The 24,037-nt window shown below is 47.3% G+C and overlaps 6 protein-coding genes across 6 annotated transcripts; 4 read left to right on the top strand and 2 right to left on the bottom strand.

Annotated features, from left to right (window-relative positions):
* The first annotated feature begins 4,435 nt into the window (after positions 1 to 4,435).
* KVR01_007846 (uncharacterized protein) lies at positions 4,436 to 5,453 on the top strand. The gene is made up of 2 exons (XM_044786340.1): positions 4,436 to 4,727; positions 4,865 to 5,453. Exons 1-2 carry the CDS (start codon positions 4,524 to 4,526, stop codon positions 5,315 to 5,317), a joined length of 657 nt encoding a protein of 218 aa, XP_044642824.1. The 5' UTR covers positions 4,436 to 4,523; the 3' UTR covers positions 5,318 to 5,453.
* A 910-nt stretch (positions 5,454 to 6,363) lies between these two features.
* KVR01_007997 (uncharacterized protein) lies at positions 6,364 to 7,467 on the bottom strand (the record flags this gene model as incomplete). The annotated part of the gene is made up of 1 exon (XM_044781962.1): positions 6,364 to 7,467. The coding sequence occupies one exon, from the start codon at positions 7,465 to 7,467 to the stop codon at positions 6,364 to 6,366; it is 1,104 nt and encodes a 367-aa protein (XP_044642975.1).
* Positions 7,468 to 9,261: 1,794 nt separating this feature from the next.
* KVR01_008072 (uncharacterized protein) lies at positions 9,262 to 10,714 on the top strand (the record flags this gene model as incomplete). Its single annotated transcript, XM_044782699.1, has 5 exons — positions 9,262 to 9,566; positions 9,656 to 9,782; positions 9,855 to 10,357; positions 10,403 to 10,605; positions 10,692 to 10,714. 5 exons carry the CDS (start codon positions 9,262 to 9,264, stop codon positions 10,712 to 10,714), a joined length of 1,161 nt encoding a protein of 386 aa, XP_044643050.1.
* Positions 10,715 to 11,759: 1,045 nt separating this feature from the next.
* On the top strand, positions 11,760 to 18,435 carry KVR01_007920 (uncharacterized protein; the record flags this gene model as incomplete). The annotated part of the gene is made up of 10 exons (XM_044792710.1): positions 11,760 to 11,895; positions 12,214 to 13,095; positions 13,207 to 14,092; positions 14,150 to 15,258; positions 15,318 to 15,445; positions 15,525 to 15,992; positions 16,631 to 17,242; positions 17,433 to 17,712; positions 17,791 to 18,000; positions 18,098 to 18,435. 10 exons carry the CDS (start codon positions 11,760 to 11,762, stop codon positions 18,433 to 18,435), a joined length of 5,049 nt encoding a protein of 1,682 aa, XP_044642898.1.
* Positions 18,436 to 19,146: 711 nt separating this feature from the next.
* On the bottom strand, positions 19,147 to 23,780 carry KVR01_008056 (uncharacterized protein). The gene is made up of 2 exons (XM_044791758.1): positions 21,493 to 23,780; positions 19,147 to 21,439 (listed from the first exon to the last, which is right to left on the bottom strand). The coding sequence occupies exons 1-2, from the start codon at positions 23,579 to 23,581 to the stop codon at positions 21,369 to 21,371; spliced, it is 2,160 nt and encodes a 719-aa protein (XP_044643034.1). The 5' UTR covers positions 23,582 to 23,780; the 3' UTR covers positions 19,147 to 21,368.
* KVR01_007963 (uncharacterized protein) lies at positions 19,788 to 20,855 on the top strand (the record flags this gene model as incomplete). The annotated part of the gene is made up of 1 exon (XM_044792645.1): positions 19,788 to 20,855. One exon carries the CDS (start codon positions 19,788 to 19,790, stop codon positions 20,853 to 20,855), a length of 1,068 nt encoding a protein of 355 aa, XP_044642941.1.
* Positions 23,781 to 24,037: the final 257 nt, after the last annotated feature.

A 24,037-nucleotide genomic window follows, 5' to 3' on the forward strand; every position in this document is an offset into this window, starting at 1 on the left:
TATATATAATATTAATTTTAATAATTTAAAAGGTATTATTTAAATTTATATAGTTATAAATAAAATAATTTATAGAATTATTAAGGGATTATAAATTTAAAAACTTTTAAATTTAATAAATTAATTATAATAAAGATTTATATAAGAGAAGTTTATTAGTACTTTATTAAAAGAGTAATCTTTCTAACTATAAATAATTAAACTATTTAAAATAAAATATAATACTAAAAAATAATATAAGTAATTTATTATATTTTTAATATATTTTAATATATTATATAATAAAAATTAATAAAGTTAAAAGTTTAAAGAAAATTTTATATTAATAATTAATTATTAATTAAATATAAATTAACTTTTAAATATAAAACTTAAAGATAAAGTAATTTATAAAAATATTTTTAAAAAAATTATATTAAGTAAGGAGATTAATATCTTATTATAAAAGAAAATTTCTTTTAATAATTATATTATAATTAATAAAAGAAAGTTTAATAATAGGTTAACTTATAAATATTATTATATTTAATTAAAAACTTTAATAATTTAAATTAAACTTTAAAGGTTAATAGTATATTATTATTTTTATTAAAACTTTAATTTTTTTAATTATTTAATAAGTTTAAAAATTATTAGTAATATTTTAAATAGTAATATATTAATTATAACTATTTAATTAAATAAATTTATAAAAATTAATATAATTATAATTATCTTTAAAGATTTATAAATTTATTATAAAGTAAAAATAATTAATTAAACTTTTATAATAATAAAGTAATAATTATTTATTTATTTAAATTTATAATAAACTTTTAATTATTATAATATAGAATAATATAGAGGAAGTAGTTAAAAATAATTTAATAGTAATTTAAGTTTAAAAGTTAATAATAGTTAAAAAGTAAATAATATTAATTAAGTTAGAAAGGTTAGTAAGTTATAAATATATTTAATAATATAATAATAGTTAAAAGTTTTTAATTATTTTAAAATTATATTAAATATTTTTATATAATTTTTATAAATTATATTTTATTAAGATTTTAAAATATATATTTTATAGTTTATTTTTATTTTATATAATTTATTAATAATTAAATTTTATTTCTTTTATATTAAGATATATTAAAATATTATTTAAAATATAATAAATTTTAGTATTCTTTTAATAAATTTAAGTTTTAAATATTAAAACTTTTATATTTTTAATTAATTAATAAAATTAAAATTTAAATTAATATATATAAATAAAAGATTTAATTAATAAATTTAAAACTTTTTAATATTAAAATATTTTATTTTAATTAAAAGTATTAAGTTTTAATATTTAATTAATAACTCTTTAATATTTAATTAATAGATTATTAAAGTTTTTATTAAAAACTATTATTTTTTAGTTAATATTATTATAATATCTTTTATAATAATTTAATTATATTTTTATAATAATTATTTTTTTAATATTTTAAGTTTTATTTAATAAACTATTTATTTTATTTTATAATAATAAGTTTATAGAATAGTTTATTAAAAGCTCTTTTAATACTTTTTAAAACCTTATTTTTTATTTATTTAAAATTAATTAAAAGTTTTATAATATTATATAGATATAAATAAATTTAATTTATATTTTAATATTATATTTAAATATAGAGATTTAAATAATTTTTTTAATAGTTTAAATATTTACTTTATTATAATATAAAGGTAAGTATAATAAAATTATATAACTTTTTTATATTATATAGTTTTTACTTTTTTTTAATTTTAAAGGTAGTATTATATTAATATAAATAGTATTAAAATACCTTTTAAAGCTTAAATTTTATATTTATTAAGTAAAATTTATTTAAAGGATTTTAAAGCTCTTCTTTATAGCTATATTAAAGTATATAGTTACTTATTAAGCCTTTATTATTAATTAATATATATATAAATAATTTATTACTTTTATTATAATAAAATATTTTATAATATTATTTCTTTTAGTTTTTATTTAATTTATTCATTTATAGGAATATAGGTTATAATATATATATTATTAATTATATTAATATATTTATTAAAATATATATTTTTAAAATTTATATTATTTATTAAGCTATTTTATTAATTTAAAGTATATAACTTTTATATAAAATATAGAAATACTTTAAATAGTTTTTATAATTTTATTAATAATTAATTAATATAAAAGGAATTAATAAATATAATTTTATTATATTTTATTATATATATATATTTAAAGGAATATTATTAATTATAATATTATTATTAATTATTTTATATTATTAAAGGTTATATATTTTTAATTAAATAAAAGGCTTTTAAAGGTTAGCTTTAATATTTAAAATATATTATAAAATATATTTTACTTTTATATAGAAAGGTATTTACTAATTTATTTATAACTCTAATTTAACTTTATTATTTTTATTATTAATATTAATAATAATAAAAGTAGATAATAGGATTTAAACTTTATATTAATTATTAAAACTAAAAGTATTAATTATTAAAGTAATAACTATTAGAAGTATATTTATTAAATTTAATTATTAAATATTATAGTTATAAAGGTTATATTAATAAAAATTAATATATTATACTAATTTTATAAAATTAATTTATAAACTAATAAAAATATTAGTTTAATAGTAAAATATATATAGATTTTTTTTTAAAGTAGTTATAGCTTATAGTAAGGTAAGAAGTATATATTAAGATTTAATGTAGATTAGTGTAAGTAGAAAATTCTATTTATAGATAAAATTTACTATTAAATTAGGAATAGAGGTCTTACTAAAACTATATCTTTATTAGAATATAATCTATTTAATTACTATACTATACTAACCTTCCTCCGTAATTATACCCTTAGGTAACTATATGTGCAATTTAATACCTAAATCCTAATTCCTGCCTTGAGTATTAATGATCCAGAATGGCGCTTCTTATCATTATTGATATATGTTTGGTTTGCTATGTTATGGACTAAAAGCAATATTCTTTTAATGTGAATTTACCTTTGTTGGCATTGTCAGTCTGTGTTTTTTCGTAAGTTTTGACGCTACATACAAGTAATCAAACTAGATTAATATGTTCTTATAAACTCTTCAGAAGCGACGTAAAGAGTACCTAGGTACTGACCAAATTGCTTCACCCTATCTTGTATTAATGGGGCCGAGGATGGAGGGTGAGGAATGGGAAAGACCCATTCTAAAATTGGGTCATTGAGCTGTCATCCAGGGATGAAATTAGTCACCTGATTAAGATATGTATAATGACGTACCGATAATAGAAAGTGCTTCAGTTCTGTGGGAGTTCGCTCACCCGCACAGCTCCTCCATTTGATGGTGACCTCGGGACGCATGATGACCCAAAATTACATAGCAAAAGCTATGGCTGCAGCCAGCACAGAAGTGAGCATGAAACCTAATGGCTCGCATTCACCATTTTGTGGGAGTTTGCACCACTCATTTGACGTAAAAGCAAAAGAATGATACTCGGATTTATGGTGACCGGCCCGAAAATGAACTACATGAAGGCTCGTGAGAATGGTACTGACCAAGCGAAGTTCTACAGACCTTTAGATCTCTGGTCCAGCAGCAAAATTTCCAGCAAAACACTCCATTGGCCTATTGTCAATGAAGAGAAGTTTCAGTACAGTTACGAAGACAACAAAGCGGTGGACAAGAATACCTGCTGCCGTAAGATTCAACTTAAAACGTTCCCATTCAGCTAGTAGACAGGCCGTCACTTGGCTCGCAGGATGACCCGAATTGGCTTAGATTAGCCGCGAGACGTTTTGTCACTTTCGTGATGCTATCGCAGGAGGAGCCATTGGCATATAGTGGGAAGTGGCAGGCCCTTTCCCTTGTATGCAGTCTGATGCTAGTAAGGCTCCGGAATGCGCCGCCACAGTGCTTTGGTGGTCTCCGTATTTGTACACCCTGCAGGTTTAAAGCCTACCGTTGGAGACACCATGGAGGCTAGTGTCGGGAATGCGGAGAGTTCGGCATTCACTAGCCAAGGCTGGGGTAGTCCCAGCCAGATCTACGGGTCCTGGGAAACCCAATCAGAGAGAGCACGGTCGACCATTTCGGTAACCAGTGTCTACCTAACAAGGTACAGACAGTAAATAACAACCTGTCTCATTTACCGCTATCATCCAGAAAAATTCCTTCATCTGACATGTCTCGCCACATCCGTGGCGTTCTAGGAGGTTAACCCGTGATCTACGCCTAACATTTTGGTAGACCAATTGCTTCCAAGTATTTTTTCAGACGTGCCCAGGCTAGTGAATTCTTCACGTAATCGAAACCCGTGTCTCCGTAAAGATCCTGGCAGCCTGGGTCAGCACGCGCCCTATAAGACTGTGGGGTGCCCGCTCCTTCATGCCGACGTGTTCCTGAGAACATGGTTATTTGGGCTTATAGCACGAGAGCAGCTAACTTCCCGTTCTGGAACGCCGTTACCAGGGACCCCCGTGACAGACCGTTCGTACTAACGCAAACGATATGGTCGACCTCCCGTCAAATCTCCCACCAGCACTAAGTCATTGGTTTGGTGCGCGAAGTCAACCCCCGCCCCAAACACCTTTTTGGAATTCGCTCCTCTGGGCTTTTGTCGGCGCATTTTGTGGTCTTTCAGTCTTGCAGGCTGTGTTTGGTCATGCTTCATATTTCATAGATCGTGGCGTACCGCAACTAGTTGCTTCATACGTAGGTCTCACCCGTGCGTTATGCGTCCAACCTTGTCTTTTCCTGGGAGATATGGTTTCTTGATTTGCTGAATTTGACCAAATTGCGGCGAAAGCTGCGGTAAATATGCGACGGCTAAAAATAAAATTGTTGTGTAGGGAGCCTCCGCTGTGCTCATCTACGGAGTACCTGAAGTACCATTAGCACAACCACGGGCTGTTATCGGTGGGCATTTCATAAGCGCGCTGGTTGGCCTCATAATCCTCACCATCTTCCGAGCGGGCGGTCACGCCAATGAGAACGACGACGGCATCGAAAGCAGCCTCAGCTGGTTGGCTGCCTCATTGGCGAGCTCTATCGCCATCGTTTGTATGATGGCAACCAAGACAACACACCCTCCTGCCGGGGCGACGGCACTGATACCCATTATCGACCCAAAAGTTTATAAACTGTCGTGGTACTTTCTCCCTGTCGTACTCCTCTCGTCCACCTTGATGGTGTTTGTTGGGATTATGATCATGAACGTGCAAAAGCGTTATCCGGTCTTTTGGTGGGAACCTACAAAGCCGCCTCAGCCAGCCAAGGATGAATCTTCTAAAGAATCTGTCTAGGGACTGGGAGTCATTGGTTGGCGACTGGACTTCGATTGGAAGTTGGTGCGCAATCCAGAGGGAGACTCCGGGATGGGTTACGGAGGCAGAGAAGAGCACCGCACTACTAGACATACTTAGGTAGCGAGAATTGGGCCAAAATTTCTGCAAGAGTCTGTGCAATCATCTTTTTAGATTTCGAGCGCCTCAATTAATCTACCAAACAGCGTAAGTTGACGTGTGCGGTACAAAAGGAGCTCAATTTTGTAGCACTAGTTGAGGGGACCGCGCATTCCGGGCCATGGTTGCGGGCTACCCTAGGGTACTTCAGAAATGATTGCAATACTTTTCATACCACGGGTATCTTTCTACTGCATTCGGTGTCACTCTAGCTTTCGCAATAGGTCGGGATGATGTAGCACGCATATGACAGGGCGTGATGAAGTGAGTTCATACAGCTCATCTTTAGAGACCAGATATTTACAAGGTGAAAATTAGATATTATAAGGCAATTAGTACCACCAGCTAAATAAAGCCCTCTATTCACCCTGACCACCTATCATATTATAACTATCATTATCGACACCGTGTTCTTTCCAAGCGCTGGGTCTTAAGTGCTTACCACCATATGAAGGCGCTATATGTATCCTTGGATGTATATGGAATAGATGTGAAACCACATTCACCCTTCCCTAGATACCTAACTAAATATACTACACTAATTAGGCACTTTTAAAACTATTACTTATTAGTCTATTAATCCCCTATTAATTACTTTTATTAACCCCTCTTATTAACTTATTATACTAATCCTTTTAATTAATTATTTTAATAAATTTACTTTATAAAATATTAGATTTATTTTTTTATAATTTATTATTTTAATTTTATTAAATATATTTATAAAAATATTAAAATATAAAAAAATATAACTTTAATAATAATAAAAGAATAAGTAATAAATTCTTAAGTTAAGGTTACTATAGTTAAGATATATATTACTATATACTATTTATTTTTTACCTTATAAATATCCATTCCTATTTTACCAGTTGAGGCCTAAGGGTCTATAACTGTTCTAAAAGCTCAATTACAGAATGGTCCACAATCGCAGGGATGAAACGCCCTACCAAATCCCAAATATTCTCTTGGGACTGCATACCGGGCTGGGTCAGCGCTAGAACATACCCGTGAAACAAGTGCTTCTTGTATTCTTGCCAGCCTGTAGCCCAATCAATTTGCCGCGCCCCGAGACTTTTCAGCGTTTCCAGATAGCGCCTAACAATTCGTTCCTCACTAGCTCTCCTGTCTTCCACGGCCAGAGCGCTTGTGACGAAATAAGACACATCGTGGAAGCAGTTGCCGGTAGAAGCAGCCTGCCAGTCGAGGAAGCCCGGCTCGCCAGAAGCTGTCATATACGTGTTGTCGATATGAGGGTCCCCGTGTATGAAACAGTCAAGCTCTCCCGATGTATCAGACTCCCATAATTTCTCGAAAGCAGTGACGATGCGGCTGCTATCCAGCAGGATTGTTTTATCGAAATCGGGGCCGAGAATCTCGAGGTTTTTGGCCACTACGGCGTTGAAAGGTCCAGGTTTTGTCAACTCGAGGATGATACCGCGTAAGCCTCCGTTGTTGGTGTTCATCCACTTGTATTCTGGATCCTGGGTACAGTTCCAAGTCTTAGCATGCAAAATAGCAAGCTGCTCGACACCGCGTATGACTCGGTCCACGGGCCAGGGCTCACTAGGCGTGCCAAATGAGCAACCCTGTGTTGTCAGGTCCTCAAGGACGACAATTCCTTGCCCGCTTGAACTGTCAATTCCCGAGTACCATGTCTTCGGGAGGTTCATGCCAGATGATATCAATTTTGGCGAGATGTAGTGATAGAATTCAGCCTCGCGACGGTATGTATCCAAGAGGGATGGTGCGATGGCAATAAGTTCTGGATTGAAGCCTCCCTTAAAGAAAATACGCTGAGGGAGACTTGTCTTATTGGCGGCAGGGGCATATTCCAGATTGACGACCAGTGTGGAGGATGAGCCATGACGAACGCTGATAATAGTCGACTTTTCCACTGGCGCGTTGAGAATTTTGGAGCACCAAGCAGAGGTTACTCCGTCCACTGTTGTTGGGAGGGATTCTCCATTGGGTAAGACCAGGCCATTCATTGTGAATACAAGAAGAATACCAGTAGAAATGCTACAACGGCGAGAAATTGGCATTAAAGGTCTCAAGATGCTACGTGGTGCCGCCTTATATGTAATTTACTTGGCCATGAGTTGTGAGAAGGCTCTTCATGCTTGAGGTGAAACGAAAAGAGGTACCTAGGGAAACAGACGACATTGCGAGTGCGGAAGGGCCGGCAAATACAGTACACATGAGTAGGTCTCGCTAGCACGCCTCAAACCAGACAATCCTTGTCCTAGATATCTGTTGAAACAGCAATTGGGGCCATATAATGCCACGAGCGGGTATGGTACCATGAAAACGAGCTTCAGCCCTCAATCTACAGTGGGCAAGTCTAGTCGCATCGACCCACTACAACTATTGTTTTTAAAAGGCTACCTTTTAATTTTTAATTTAAAAAATAAATAAATAGAACATATTAAGTTAAAAACTTAATAGTAAATAATAATAATAAAACTTTTAATATAGATTCTTAAATTAAGTTTTATATATTATATAATAATATAAATTATTTTATTTTATTTAATAAAAGTTTTTTAATACTTTAGTAAATCTAAATAATTTATATACTATTATTTAAATTATATAAGGTTAGATCTTAAGGTATTATTTAATATTTAAGGCTTTAAGCTTGTAAGTATGACTGGACTTTTGACGGCCTAGTATATGCCCCGAGCAGTCCACGAAAGTGCTGACAAACCTCCGCGCATTACCTAAAGCTCTCGTCTACGAGTCATCATATTTTGTTTTGAGCTTTTCCAGACAGCGTAGTTGCCCACTTCGGCAAAACATCACGAGGCATCGCGCAATGAAGTGGGCTCACCCCACGCTTGGCCGGCTTTACCGTTGTAGTGGAAGACTGCAGATCACCTCGAGCCGTGGGCGTCACCTGACTCAAGGCCTCTCGGGTACGCGCCACCGGAGACAGAATCACTCAGCCTCACTACCTAAGCCCTATTTCCCCACAGAGATTCATGTTATCCATCATGTAATAAAGTGGGTTAAAAGTGGCCCTCCTGTCGGACGTACGGAGGCGCGTTCACCCAACCCATTCCTTAAGGCCAACCATACGCTGGGTTGCCCAAACCGAAGCCGCGGCTTTTCCGGCGACCACCTGCAGTGCCTTCCCTTGTTGAGTGGACATGAAATGCGACATCGCGCCTCTTGATAGCGAAGACATCCCAAGTCATACCGCGGCGGCTGCAAAGGGATCCATGATGACTTCAATGATACATGAGCTATTTCAGGCCACAACCGTTTTCCCTGATGGATACCTACCGACGGATGTTAATATGTGGAGGTTGTGAAGAATACGGGAGTACACTTGCGTCGGACCCCATATCAAAGCACTTATTAAAACGAGCCCCGTAATGAGTGGGTTCTCACGCGCTGACAAAAGTCCGTCATGCCGACGGAATCGGACTCGTGATAGATATATGTGTCTCTGAATTTAATTATAGATCATATGAGTGTGAAGTATGTGAGACGAGTCGCCCGGTGAGCAGACTTTTGCCGACCTGTGGATGCTGTGAAGGAGATTGTCCCAGGCCGAAGGTATCGGCACTGCCGAGCCAATCGAGACAAGCTGTTGAAAAGATTCAGTGAATGTAGTTCCGAGTGTTCAGCCCCTTGGAGGCCACAAGCTCTAGTTAAAAGGCCTTACGGAGCTTCCAATAAACCTCATCTACTACCGTCACATACGTCATCCCTCCTTTCCTCTACTTCTCACCACACTATATGTCGTTAGACAGTAGCTGCCATCTCGCCGACAGACTATGGTTCTAGAAACTATCACGCTCAATACATCGCAGTGGTCACCGGGCAGCAGCCCGGTGGCCACCTCGCGTCAGGGTACTCCAACGTCACTTGGGACACAGTCACGGGCGGCCACCGTCAAACCCACTCCCTCAAAACTCTTGGGGCAACGAGAGTACGAACGCGACAGACTCGTTCGTAAATGTGTGGGCCGACAAGTCCATGTAGTAAATCTCATGAGCTTGATGCCGGCATGGCCAAAAGATATACACTCACAGGAGATCCTGGATGAAGTCAATGTAGAGATTGACGAGTGGTTGAAGACGTAAGCCATAGGCGTTTTGATTCACCTTCGATTATTGACCTGCCTTGCAGTGTTTGGATAACATGATTCATTACTAACACAGCGAGCAGTGTTAATGTTGCCGAAGCAAAGAAGAGGAAACATCGCATGAAGAGTAACTACGCCATCCTGGCAAGTGTGTTTTACTCGAGCTGCAAAAAGGAGAAGCTGTTGGCATTGACCAAGTATCAGTACTGGGTAGGTCATAAGAAGACTAATTGACCTATTTTCTTCTCAAGCAAAGAACATAAGTTAATCGAGGATATCTAGATATTTTGGTTCGACGATGAGATCGATACAGGTGGCGAGCTCACCACTGACACAGCCGGGACACGCCGAATCTGTGATCTGACACTCCAATGTGTCGACGACTGTCTTCACCCAGACGCTGCGCAAGCCTTCTTTGTCCCACCGCCCAACTCTCCAGGCACGGTGGAGGTTTTGTACGAAGTTCTAGGCGCGATGCGGCCAGAAATGGGGCCGATGTCCATTGAGAGGATGCGAAGGGAACTCCACGACTACGTCGAGGGCGTGGCCCGCCAACAGGCGGTGAGGCAAGATGAACACCTACCCGACCCTTGGTACCATTTCGATATCCGCAGCGCGGACGTCGGCGTCATTCCCTCGATTACCCACAACGAGTACGCCATGGACTTTGAGTTGCCTGATTCCATCAGGTATCATGAGGCTATCGAGACTATTGTGATGGAGTGTACGAAATTAGCCATCCTTATCAACGAAATATTGAGCGTGCAAAAGGAGTTTGTAAGTCTGTATTTTGCGCCATCCATGGCGTATCTACCTACCGTCACAGGCAGTCTATTAACCAGTGTACAGCGCGTCGGGCAGTTGGAGAACATGGTACTCCTGATCATGAACGCCGAGAATGCATCTGTGCACGAGGCTGTGTCCAGAATCATCAGTCTGATCAGGAAGCACTACGCAGCGTGCGAGGATGCAGTGGCTCGTCTGCCCTGGACTGATGATGAAGTAGTGAATGAGCACATACGCGAGTATGTTCGTGGCTGTCGGCGGCTGGCAACGGGTACCGGACATTGGGCATATTTGTGTACGCGATACTTCGACAAAAGCCAATTGGACGAGAAGTGGGGCCTGGTTTTGAATTTTGAATGTTAAATAGAGGCTTGGTAAGCCTATCGCGAAAGCGGATCATTAGAATAAACTTACTATATTATCTTAATAAGAAATCTCTATAGATCAGTACCTACTTAAGTATCTTAATCTAATTATAAAAATAGGCCTCTTTAAGGAGATATACTAATGTTTATAAAGGAGGTCACATCGCTTACATGTAATGAAATCCACAAGTTGTGTTTCCATGGCTTACCTAAGCCCGAAGAAAGCACATTCAAGAATGGGGAAGGACTACTAGTGGCAGGTAATGGGGATGGGGAGGGGGAGGGGGTTGAGCGCCAGTCACGATAAGCTGCGGCAAGCCGCCCAGGGGCTCGGGCCAAGGATGGGGGCTGACAGATGTGGTCGACACGGGGCCACGCGGTGGTACACACTGAGATACTAACCCCAATGAAACATGGGCTTCACGGGAAAGGTGAGGGGGATGAAGCTGCCTATCAAATCCCCATTGCATCCGGCACTGCAACGGGATGGAGAGGCAATCCTTCAGGGGTGGGGAAACGTCTACCATAACCCGAGTTTCACAACGTGCTCAGAGCGAAGCGTCGTCTTGAAGTTCAACAGTGACTTCAACTATCCGTAATCATTTCCTGCCAATCCAGTATGACGCTTCCTATCCCTCACACAGCACCGCCGCAGAGCGTCGCGGCATCAGCAACAATGGTTTCCCACGATGCACAAAAGCTCGGGCCTCTCATCAGCTCGCTCTACAACACATCCGAGATAGTATTCTTTCTGAATGGACGACGCACAGTCCTTGCCAATCCGAACCCACAATGGACGTTATTGGACTATCTGCGGTCCCGTCCTGGGCTCCGGGGGACCAAGTTGGGTTGCGGGGAGGGAGGATGCGGCGCCTGTACGGTGGTAATGCAAGTTGGGGAGCAGTCTCCAGCAAGACGTATCAAGCACATTTCAATCAATGCATGCCTGTTCCCGCTGTTGGGCTGCGAAGGAAAACACATTATCACAGTTGAAGGAATTGGCTCCGTCGCCAGCCCGCATCCCCTTCAAGAGAGGATGGCCAAGATGCACGGAAGCCAATGTGGCTTCTGTACCCCGGGCATTGTCATGAGCCTATATGCCTTGGTGAGAAATGCCTGGGACCCGGAAGAGAGCGTGTTCCGGTTGACTGCGAGAGATGTGGAGCTGGACGGTGCATTGGATGGGAATCTGTGCAGGTGCACGGGTTACAAGACGATATTGGAGGCGGCAAAGACATTTGTCACCGAGGATCTCAAAGGGAAGATTGCCGACAGCAAAGTGGAGGACGGCAAGGATGGCACAGAAGAAGACATGACCCCACTCGCAGTCAGCCAAGTGTCAGGATCATTACCCTCCTGTGGTCGACCGGGCGGCTGCTGCAGAGATAACAAAGGGGCGTCATGCGGCAGCAGTGCCATGCAAGACAGACCATCGTCTTCCGAGAGTGTTGAAAATGCCAACAGCCACTCTTCCGAGGGCGGATCAACAGGCGAGAGCGCACCATCCCCCGGGACCTCAATATCGAGCCAGGGGGTTCTGAAATCGAACCCGGTCCTGGAGCTTGGCGGCACGCTGACCACGAAGCCAAACCACTATGACTTCCAGCCATATGAGCCTGGAACAGAACTGATATACCCACCCTCGCTATGGAAGCACGAACGGAAGCCCATATGTTACGGAGATAGCTCAATGCTCTGGTTCAGGCCGACAACGCTCGCGCAGCTGATGGAGATCAAGTCTATCTACCCGCTTGCAAAGATTGTGAGCGGCGCCAGCGAGGTGGCGATCGAGCAACGATTCAAGAGCGCCGAATGGCCTGTCATGGTATACGTCGGAGACATAGGCGAGCTCAGGACACCAACGTCGGTGCTGGCCGATGCTACAGACGAAGAGTGGCAGAATTTGAATGAGGTTGTGCTGCCTGCCAACGTGCCATTGACAGATGTCGAACAAATATGCAAGGAGGCTAGAGCACGTCTTGGAGAGAGAGGCCAAGTCTTTGAGGCATTGCGCAAACAGCTTCGATATTTCGGCGGCAGACAGATCAGGAATGTTGCGACACTGGCAGGCAACATCGCCACTGCGAGTCCGATCTCCGATGCCCTCCCCGTGCTGATGGCCTCCAGGGCCAAGGTCACCATTGGAAGGCTAGTAGAGGGTACTGGGGCTATCTCTGAAGAGCAGGTGCTACTATCAGATTTCGTGAAAGGATATCGACGCACGACCTTGACTACGGACATGCAGGACGGGGTTCTCACAGCAGTCCGGATCCCTTTGCCGCCTCTTCACAGCGATGGAAAGGAAGTCATCAAGGCTTACAAGCAATCAAAACGCAAGGAGGACGATATTGCGATCGTGACTGCATGCTTTCGTGTGCGTCTTGATGCTACCGGGGCTGTGGAAGATGCAACCCTTGCTTACGGAGGAATGGCACCCACCACAAGACTTGCACCGGACACACAGACTTCACTGAAAGGTTTAGTGTGGTCTGCACCCTCCACTCTCGATATGGCTCTGGACTCTCTCCAGAAAGAATTATGGCTCCCCTTCGATGTCCCGGGAGGGATGGCACAATACAGGACCACACTGGCCTGTTCACTCTTCCTGCGATTCTGGCACGAGTCGATGGGCCGTCTTGGCATCTCCGTGGAATCAGCAGCGGACATCTCTGAGCTCGAACACAGCCTTTCCTCAGGCACGCGGGACATGCCCGCCCTCGCAGCTGATGCCAGCACGAGAAACGCATCCACGATGGGGAAGCCCGTCCCACATCTGTCATCGCTCGCGCAGACGACTGGTCAGGCTGAGTACGTCGATGACATCCCGCCCCAGTCGGATGAACTGTTCTGCGGGCTGGTCCTCTCAACTCGCTCCCATGCCAGGATAGTCTCAATTGACTGGTCTCCAGCGCTGGGATTGCCAGGTGTGGTTGGCCACATGGATCACACTACCCTCTCATCGCCCGACCTCAATTTGTGGGGCAGCCTCAAACACGATGAGCCGTTCTTTGCGGTAGACACCGTGGACAGTCACGGCCAGGTTATCGGCGTGGTTCTCGCTGATACGCAATTAGGAGCCAGAGTAGCCGCGAAAAAGGTCAAGATCGAGTATGAGGACCTTCCCGCGCTGATCACCATTGACCAGGCGATTGCGGCAGGTAGCTTCTTCCCATACGGCAAGGAGCTGCGCAAGGGAGACTCGGCTTTGAAACAGGACCTCAGCGGGCCTTTCGCTGCGTGTGACAGGGTGTTTGAAGGTACCACAAGGCTCGGCGGGCAGGAACAGTTCTACCTGGAGACAAACGCTGCGCTTGCTATCCCGAAGAGTGAAGACGGGCAGATGGATGTCTGGTCAAGCACACAGAACACGTAAGTCCACGTCTGTCCTCTTCTTTCTTTGAATCGACTTTTTTGACATTGCAACAGCATGGAGACACAGACGTTCGTGTCCCAGATCCTCACCGTGCCCAACCACAAGATCAACGCCCGGGTCAAGCGTCTGGGCGGAGGCTTTGGCGGCAAGGAGTCGCGCAGTGTGCCTATCGCATGTTACTGCGCCCTCGCTGCCGCCAAGCACAACCGTCCGGCGCGCCTCATGCTCACCCGCGAGGAGGACATGGCGACATCGGGCCAGCGGCACCCGTTCAAGGCGAAGTGGCGGGTCGGCGTCACCAACGAAGGGAGGCTGGTGGTGCTCGAGGCCGACTTGTACAACAACGCTGGATTCAGCGTGGACATGTCCACGGCGGTCATGGATCGGGCTCTCACGCATGTGGACAACTGCTATGAGATCCCGAATGTCTGGGTTCGCGGCCATGTCTGCAAGACCAACACCCACAGCAATACTGCATTCAGAGGGTTTGGTGGCCCGCAGGGCATGTTCATCACAGAGAACATAATCACTGCAGTGGCCGAGGGACTTGACATTCCCGTCGATGAGATCCGCCGCCGCAATCTCTACGTCGAAGGGCAGCGCACCCCCTTCCTCCAGCACATCAATGAGGACTGGCACGTGCCGACCATGCTAGAGCAGGTCCGCCGCAACGCCCAGTTCGACGCCCGCAAGAAGGCCATAGGCGCATACAACAGCGACCCCAAGAACCGCTGGAGAAAGAAGGGCATAGCAATGATCCCCACCAAGTTCGGGCTCTCGTTCGCCACGGCGCTGCACCTCAACCAAGCCTCCGCGGTCGTGCAGGTCTACACGGACGGCACGGTGCTGCTCTCCCACGGCGGCACGGAGATGGGGCAGGGGCTGTACACGAAGATGTGTCAGGTAGCGTCGGCGGAGCTCGGGGTGCCCCTTCGGGACGTATACACCAGCGACAGCTCGACGTATTCCATCGCCAACGCGTCTCCCACGGCGGCGAGCTCCGGAAGCGACCTGAACGGCATGGCTGTGAAGGCTGCCTGCGAGAAGCTGCGGGAGAGACTAAAGCCATACCGTGACACTCTGGGGGAGCATGTAACAATGAAGGAGCTTGCCATGGCGGCATATCGGGACCGCGTGAGCTTGATCGCAACCGGGTTCTGGAGTAAGTATATGCGCGCACATTGTCAACATTAGAGGAGTGTCACGCTGACAGACGCACAGAAATGCCGAGGATCGGCTACGTCTGGAACGATTTTGAGAACCTCGATCCAAAACCGATGTACTACTACTGGACGCAGGGCGTTGCAGTCACCGAAGTGGAGCTCGATGTCCTGACCGGTGATCACCACGTGCTGAGAACAGATATCATGATGGCAAGTCTGTCCTCCTCGACAAGATTGGTCAAGATGTGAGACTAACTTCGGCCAGGACGTTGGAAATTCAATCAACCCGGGGCTTGATTACGGCCAGATCGAAGGAGCATTCGTTCAAGGCCAAGGGCTCTTCACGCTCGAAGAGTCGCTCTGGAACTCCAAGACCGGCTGTCTGTCTACCACCGGCCCAGGGACGTACAAGATCCCAGGCTTCGGCGACATCCCCCGCGAGTTCAACGTGAGCATGCTGAAGCACGACAGCGAGGGCAACGCCATAAGCTGGAAGCACCTGCGGTCAATCGCGAGCAGCAAGGGGGTGGGCGAGCCACCTCTATTCCTGGGCTCAACGGTGTTCTTTGCACTAAGAGAGGCCGTCAGGGCCGCGAGGAAGCAGAACGGGCTCGGTGACAGTGGCTTGGTGCTGGACAGCCCGGCGACTGCAGAGGCACTAAGGTGTGCGGTTGGAGACCAGCTGAGCAGGAAATGTGCGGTTGACCAGGTGAAGGAGCAGAAGCCATTCTTCGTGAGGGCATCTTGAGAGAGCCAGACGCATCTACTCCAGGCCGGTCTCGGACGTGGGCTTGCCAAGCGGGCTGTGGCTTGGAGGAAGGTAGCAAAGCTGTGTAAACATCGTAACGTACGTCTTACCAGACGATTCGTCACACTGATCAAAGAATTGTTACGGCATAGTTAGCCAGATCCGAGACTGATACTGCGCATTCCAAGGATTTCGTGCAACCATATCCGCTCTTCCCCGGTACCGTCCCCATCGCTTGCTGTCATTCGTCTCCACCCCCACAAATCATTACGCGGGGAACAGTTGGGGTCCTCCACGCCTACATTGAATCTTTACCCAAGGCAGTAATCCGAGATGCACAGCCGGCACCTCGACCTGTGGCACCTTGTGGGGAATAGGGCAGACGTGTGTGCGGGGGGCTTTGCCTTTTCCCTCCATGAACCCCAGCAGTGGCAGCAGCGATAGCAGTGAACAGTCGGTACCTAGGTATGGTGGCCGGGAGCGACCGTGCCCTTCGGCAAGAGCTCGTCCGACAGTGTTGCAGTGATCCCTCGGGGTCGATGTGGCAGATGCTTGATGGATATAAGCTTCTTCGCGCCGGGCTTGGTGTCACCTCAACCGACAAGCAAGGTCAAGGCGAGTAGCACCGTCGCCGCCATCATCATACCGTCACCGAGATCAGCGCGATATCGCCAGTGAAGATGGACAAAAACACCACTCCTCCGCCCGGGGAGCCACTCCCAGAAAAAGAAGGGCTCGAGGCGCCGGGGCCAGGCAAGGCATCCCACGACACCGCGCGCGCCGCCCACGTCGAGCACTTTGAGAACGAAGACGCTGCGGAGCACAAGGCCCGGACGACAAGGCTCCTGCGCAAGATCGACCTGCACCTGCTCCCCTTCCTGATCGTCATGTACCTGCTCAACTTCCTGGACCGCTCCAACCTCGCTCAGGCGCGCCAGGGCTCGCTCGAGGCGGACCTGGGCATGAGGGGCACGGACTTCAACCTGGCCACGTCCATCTTCTTCGTCGGGTACCTGCTGATGCAGCTGCCGTCAAACATGCTCATCACGCGGCTGCAGCCGCGGATCTACCTGAGCACGGCCATGGTGCTGTGGGGTGTGGTGAGCACGTGCAACGCTGCGGCGCACTCGTTCGGCGCGCTGGTTGCCATCAGGTTCTTCCTGGGGTTTGTCGAGGCGCCCTTCTTCCCCGGGGCCATCTTCCTCATGAGCTCTTGGTATACGCGGGCGGAGCTGGTGCAGCGCATAGCGTGGTTTTACTCGGGCAACGCTCTCGCCAACATGTTCGGCGGTCTCCTCGCGGCCGGTATCCTGGGCAACCTGGATGGAGACCTGGGGCTTTCATCTTGGAGGTGGCTTTTTATCATCGTGAGCGCCCTTTTGCGCCCAAGCTGTGACAGTGCACTGACTGTTTTTCCTTGTTCAGGAGGGGACAATCACAATCGGCATAGCCATCCTTGCCGGGTTCTTTCTGCCAAATTACCCAGCCACTACGCCCTGGCTCAGCGACGAGGAAAAGCACTTCGCAGCATGGCGCCTGCTTGCCGATATCAACGAGGAGGATGAGCGGCATGCGACGTCTACCATGGCAGGTCTCAAACTGGCCCTGGCGGACTACCGGCTGTATCTTTTTGTGCTTTTGCAGCACGTCAGTCTCCTCAGTCAGACCTTCCAGTACTTCTTCCCGTCCATCGTTGGGACGCTGGGCTATGGAAAGATCGACACTCTTTGGCTGACGGCCCCCGTCTGGGTAAGAGAAAATTGCCTCGGGCCATGTTGAATAGTGCGTCTTGCTGATCAAACATCCAAGTTTGCGACGTTCCTTGTCTCTATCTTCGTGACTTGGACGTCATCCAGAACAAAGGACCGATCGATCCACATCATGTGCCTGATGATAGTCGCAGCAGTTGGGAACGCCATTGCAACAGGCACAACCAACATTGGCGCCCTCTTCTTCGCCATGTTCCTCATGCCAATGGGTGCAGTGTCTGCATGTAAGTCCAATGATCTTGTTGAATGCGGGGATGTTCCGCCCCCACTCCAATAGATGAAGTGTGACACAAGATCTGACAAGCGATGGTGTATGAACAGACCAGATCATAGTCTCCTGGGTGGCCAACTCGTTCCCACGGCCACTTGTAAAACGCTCCATCTCGATCGCCATTGCAAACATGATCGGCAATACAGCTAGCATATATGGCTCGTATATGTACCCGGCCTCGGCAGCCCCACGATATCTACCGGGAGGCACAGCAAATACTGTCATCTGTCTCATGGTCGCGCTTCTGGCGCTCATGCTGCGCTTCGTGCATGTGAAAGAGAATAGGGAGCTCGAGCGATTGGAGGAGCGGGAGCTTGCAGGTGGCGGCCAGGACAGGAGTGGGGAGAGTGGGGACAGGAGGACGACCGGCTTCAGATATGTTTATTGAGCGGCTGAACAGGATACTTTTTGCGCTGAAAATGCTTCACGAACAATATATTCGGGATGAGCCACTTGGAGCCCCTGGTCTGTGCCAGCGTTGGTGAAAGTCCCTGCGCATCTTGCGTGCATTACGGATCGCACTTCCGCGCCGGGCAGCCGGGCTCGGATCGCCTGTGCCTCGATGGCCGCATCGAAAAACCGATTAGCCAAGAGGAGCGTGGTTTCTTTTTTTCGCGCCTACTTGAGGAAACCAAGGCCAACTGGGCCATTACACGGCACCTCGGCTCAGTCCCAATGCTTCCACGCGAGAGGGCCTGCACATTACCCCATGTCTTCCTGCTGCAGTTGTGCGATGCGCCTGCAGGTGGGTGGGCAGGGGGGCTTGCAGGCAGCGGCCGGAGACGCCCTGTCTCGCCAGCTCGCGGTCGTGCAACCAGGAGGACGGCTGCGGTTCCCTTTCACGTCTGTTGCAGAACAGAAACATTGTGATACGTCTGATATGGATTCGGCAAGATTCGACTTTGCGGAATTCGTCAATGTGCTGCCCAGCCGATGGTTGCAGACGTGAGCCCACCGGTGAGGACGTGCATGGAAAAGCAGTAAGCACCGGCCGGTGACGGGTGCCCCCAAACTGCGAAAGTCCCATGCGTCGAGTAGACCACGTCAGATCTGGACCAGAAAAAAATAAGACTGGAGTTAGACCCATTGGCAACGATGAGCTTGAAGGATGCCATCGTCGTCTCGGCACCCCTGTGGCCGCTAGCCTGATGGTTGCTTTTGCTATCATCGCGACCACTCGTCGTTTTCTCAAATTTCTAGCCCCTCTGTGACCGGAAGGAAGATGTTCCAAATCGTTCTTTTCTGGACCGTCCGTCTCCTCACCCGGCTTCGACTTGTAGCTCGCATCCGGGCCAGACTGAGAGCTTGCTCAGCCTCGAAATGCAACCCGGAGCACCCGTTGTTATACCCGAGGGAGGCGGCTCTTTACCGTCGCTGCATTTTCACCCTTCTAGGCCTTTTCACGTCATACCTCCTCCAACTTCTGTTTCAGCTGTGACGATGGATACACGAGCATCTAAGGTGTTTCCGTGGACTCGCCTCCCGAACCTCATACAGCAGCGAATCCTCTCGTGCGCTATTCTACCAGATGGGCCTGATACAACACTGATCGTAGGGGATCCAGATCATAGCATGTATCTTCGGAAGGTTGCAGTGCCAGTCTTATTGAGCCTAGGTTCCTGGTCAGGTTATGGCAGTGCCATGCGCATCTTGTACCGTGATGTGCGACTGGATCTCTGTATGCACCGCCGCAGCTCAGTGATCTTCCTGACATCGGCCCACGCCTTGCGTCCCAGAAACATGGTGATCAAATTGCACATGGTCCTCGACATCAAGAAAAGTCTAACACTGTTTGATTCGGGACACACGATTCGGCAGTCGAAGGGAAAGCTAATAAAGATGAATATTCCCACCGCACTACGCTGTATGAAAGTGCATGGGCGGCTGTCAGAGGTGGAATTTGTCATTAACAGGATGCTGGCAACGGCGGAGCAGGAGCAGCGCGTGCCCGAGGATTACCTCCCTATGGCGGAGATTCAACTCGTCAACCGGGATGTCTTGCAGATGTTGGACGACGATACGACATCTTCAAGCGTCACCACTCTCGGACAGGTGGAGACTCTTATCGCGCCTGCATTCCTCGCCTGCCGGGCGTGGCAATCAGGCTTCCTCCCGATGTTCGAAAACGGCACATTCCAGAAGGGCGCAACACTGGCAATAATGTCCAGAGAACTTCGGCCCGACCAAGGACGAACTACAGAAGATGTTATTGAAAGCCAAATTTCGCGCGTTGATGGGGGCACCCTCATGCGGTTCTGGCTCGGTGGCACGATTATGGAGTTGCTGGACGACACGGCGAACCCCTCTTCTTGGGTCGATCCCTTCACTCTCTCTAGCCAACGGTACGATGATCTCAACTCTCTCGACCGCAGTGTCGAGAACAGCCAGAATTGCCCATTGGCTTCCAAAATCGCGATAGCTGCCTCGCTTGAGAACGAGCGTGAGGCTCCGCCTTGTCTTGCCAAGGCTACTTTGAGCTCACCTGAGTCATCCTCGGCGAGTGGTGAGGCCAGGACCCGGGAGCAGTATGGCGCAATGAATCCGCCAAAAGGGCTATATGATCCTCGCCTGGAGTACAGCGCTAGTCAAGTTGCCGCCAAAGCGTCCAAAGCTTACGATACACCTTCTGATGACGGAAGCCTGAGTGACGACGAGATGCGGAGTCTGCATCAGAGGTATGGTGCCGGCTCGAGGGTCCGCCAAAACACGTTTTCAGTCTCGTCAAGTTCCTCGGAGTCTCCCGCTCATTCAACGCGGATCGGCGCCACGACCTCACCAAGTCCGAACTCAGAACTCGAAGCATGCTGAGTGAGAGGCGAGGCGAACCGGAGAGATTGGAGAAGACACACCATGAAACGGGGGCCAATTGGAAGCAGCGGTGGACGATGCTGATAGTGATACAGGGCGCAGCATCAACGAGATCCACCAACAGCATAAGCGAAGAGCAGGATGCCTTGTTTGAATTGCTAGCGGGGCTGGGCGCTGCGACGTGGGAGTGTGTGTGTGTGGGCGCTTTGCGTCGGGAAGATTTCCTTCCTCCAAGTAAATCTCGATGATTTCTGGGACTGTCAGAGCGGAATTAGGGATGGATGTGTGCTTGCATGGGTAGAGACGCAGTAACAAAGAGTAACGCCAGTCTGCTGGTACTGCAAAACCAAGTACCGGGAACAGATGAGCAGATCGTCTCTAACGTTTGTTCGTAGTTGATTCATGGGTATTGTATTTGCAATTTCTATTGCTGCTGATGCGAGCAGGCTCCGGCCACGGGCTGCCCACGGCTCCCGCGGCGGCCCCTTCTCGGCATTGGGGACATCAGCGATCTTATCGCGAAGAGGAATCATCTTTCTCTTCCTCTGCTCCCTCACCATTCTCCTGGAACAACGTTTCTTGCGCTGTGAATCGTTAGTGAGGTCCTGTTGAACTTCACATCCAAAGGTGGACTTACCACTCCAAAGCTCAGAGTAAACACCACCTTGGTCCACCAGCTCCCGATGCGTACCGCTCTCCACGACGGTGCCACCCTGCAACACAATGATCAAGTCGGCATCGTAAATCGTCCTGAGCCTATGTGCCACGAATACGCTGGTTCGGTTCTTCTCCTTCAGAATGGAGTTGATGTTCTGCATCAAGCCCTGTTCCGTGTGCGTGTCGAGGGCACTGGTAGCCTCGTCGAAGAAGAGCAGAGGCGGGTCCTTGAGCAGCAGCCTTGAGACTGCGAGACGCTGTTTTTCGCCACCCGATATCATCAGACCGCGCTCGCCGACCTTGGTGCTGTAGCCGTCCTTCAATGACTCGATGGTGTCGTGGATGCGGGCTCGCTTAGCAGCGGCGACAACGCGCTCCTCCGGTGCATTGATGTCGCCATAGCGGATGTTGTGTTCGATTGTGTCGTTGAAGAGTGGTGTGTCTTGCGGGACGACTCCGATGGCTCGGCGCAAGCTGTCAAGCTGGACATGGCGGATGTCTTGATCATCGATGAGCACGCGGCCTTCCTGTGCGTCATAGTACCGGAACAGGAGTCTTAGAAGTGTCGACTTTCCACAACCAGAAGGTCCAACTATGGCGACCTTCTTTCCGGCGGGGATGACGAGGTTCAGATTCCGGAGAATGGGTCTGTCCGCGTGGTAGCCGAAGGTGACATTCTCAAAACGGATCTCGCCGCCCTTGGGCAAGGCCAGGGGCTGCGCGTTGGGTGACTCGGTAATAGTGACGTTGACCTTCTGGAGGTTGAACAGTGTCTCCATATCCAAGAGACTCTGCCTCAGCTCACGATAGACTGAACCCAGGAAGTTGAGTGGGACCGAGAGCTGGAACACAAGCTGGTTGATCATGACCAGGTCACCCACCGTCAGGCTGCCCGTGGCGATGCCATTGGCGCCGAGGTACATCATGGTAGTCAGGGCAGTAGAGAAGATGATGTTCTGTCCCGAATTGAGGAAGGCGAGTGACGTGGCGACCTTGATCGACGACTTCTCGTACTGTTGAAGCGCCTTGTCGTAGCGTGCGATCTCGAACTTCTCATTGTTGAAGTACTTGACAGCCTCGTAGTTGATGAGTGAATCAACGGCGACTGTCGATGCCTTGTTGTCGGCTGCATTGGTCTGCCTTCGGAACTTGGTCCTCCACGCGGTTGTCCAGATTGTGAAGGCGCTGTATGTGGCCATTGTGATGGCGGTAATGGCAGCAAATGAACCGCCATACTGATAAGTAAGGATGCCGCAGACCATTGTAATCTCCAGGGCCGTGGGTATGACGTGGAAGACCATGCTGGTCAGCAAGAAGCTGATGCCCTTTGTTCCACGGTCGATGGCCCGCGTCAACCCACCCGTCTGCTTGGACAGGTGGAAGCTCAAGTCCAGGCGCAGAAGGTGGTCGAAGACATTGCATGCGACCTTCCGGATGGCCTTCTGCGCAACAGAGGCGAAGACGGCGTTCCGGAGCTCCTGGAAGACGGTGGCCCCTATCCTTGTGGCGCCGTATGCGAAAATCATGGTGCCAGCAACAGTGACGACAGAGCCGCCGGTGGAGGCGACGTCGATGTTCATGGCATCGACAATGCTCTTGAAATAGAATGGCACCTGTACATTCAGAACTTTGGCGCCCACGAGCAGGGACACGGCCAGCCCGACCCGCAGCTTCGTCCCGAGACTATCTTTCGGCCAGAGGTAGTGGGACATCTCCTTTATGATGGCCCAGTCTGCCTTCCGTTGTTCTTGGACTGTCTTTTCTAACGGTGCCAGCGGGTCGGCGGGTGGCTTCGACGTCGAGGCTGCCCTGGCGGGCTGGACCCCGCCATGCTTCTCGGGCTGTCTCGCAGAGGGGCTGGTGGGTGCATTGTGGGAGGTCGAGGTGGCTGTAAGGGTTGGCCTCTTAGGAGACTCTCCTAGAGAGCTTGTCGATGAGAAGACTCGTATTCTAGAGGCAATTGGGCTCTGCGGCAGGAGCTGCCTGCGGAATTGGTATTGGTGGTAGGCGCGCGAGCAGCAGAGTGTCGAGGGCCCTCCCCGCGGGAGCAAGGCGGATCGTAATACCATGGCGAGTGTGTTCGTTGTGCCGTGGCCAGCTCGGCTCCCATCTCTCCAGCACCTTCGGGCAGCGCACCTAGAGCTCCATGGTAGGCGGTGGTGAGGTTGGGCTTTTCGAGGTTGGCTGCGGGGGGCTGGCGGTGCGCGGTTTATTAGTCGCGGGTGGAATGCCGAGAGGAAATGGCGGGCCAGATGACGACGATGTCGCAATGGAGCTCGAGCATTATCGCAGGAGCTAAGCTTTGGCAGGCCCCCCCCCCTGTCTGGGGCCCGAGAGGCACCTGCAGGCTGCAGTGCGGGATCTTGCTCTGTTAGGCCCAAAACCACTCAGCCTCACAAACACCTAACCCTGAGATGAGATGGTGGCACAGACATCAATCGATCCGTCCCGACCTCAGAGCACGCTGCTATCATTTTATCACTCTGCAGATACATGACTTGAATTCGATTGCACATTCTCATTCA

This window comes from Diaporthe batatas (assembly GCF_019321695.1).
Source record: "Diaporthe batatas strain CRI 302-4 chromosome Unknown Contig00009, whole genome shotgun sequence".
Taxonomy (NCBI): Eukaryota; Fungi; Ascomycota; class Sordariomycetes; order Diaporthales; family Diaporthaceae; genus Diaporthe; species Diaporthe batatas.

Bases quoted from the DNA above. Each gene is read 5' to 3' on its own strand.
- KVR01_007846 (XM_044786340.1), top strand. From the start codon at position 4,524: ATGGTCGACCTCCCGTCAAATCTCCCACCAGCACTAAGTCATTGGTTT. The intron at 4,728-4,864 runs GTAGGTCTCACC...ATTGTTGTGTAG, and splicing joins CGCAACTAGTTGCTTCATAC to GGAGCCTCCGCTGTGCTCAT.
- KVR01_008056 (XM_044791758.1), bottom strand. From the start codon at position 23,581: ATGGTATTACGATCCGCCTTGCTCCCGCGGGGAGGGCCCTCGACACTC. The intron at 21,440-21,492 runs GTAAGTCCACCT...AACGATTCACAG, and splicing joins TTACTCTGAGCTTTGGAGTG to CGCAAGAAACGTTGTTCCAG.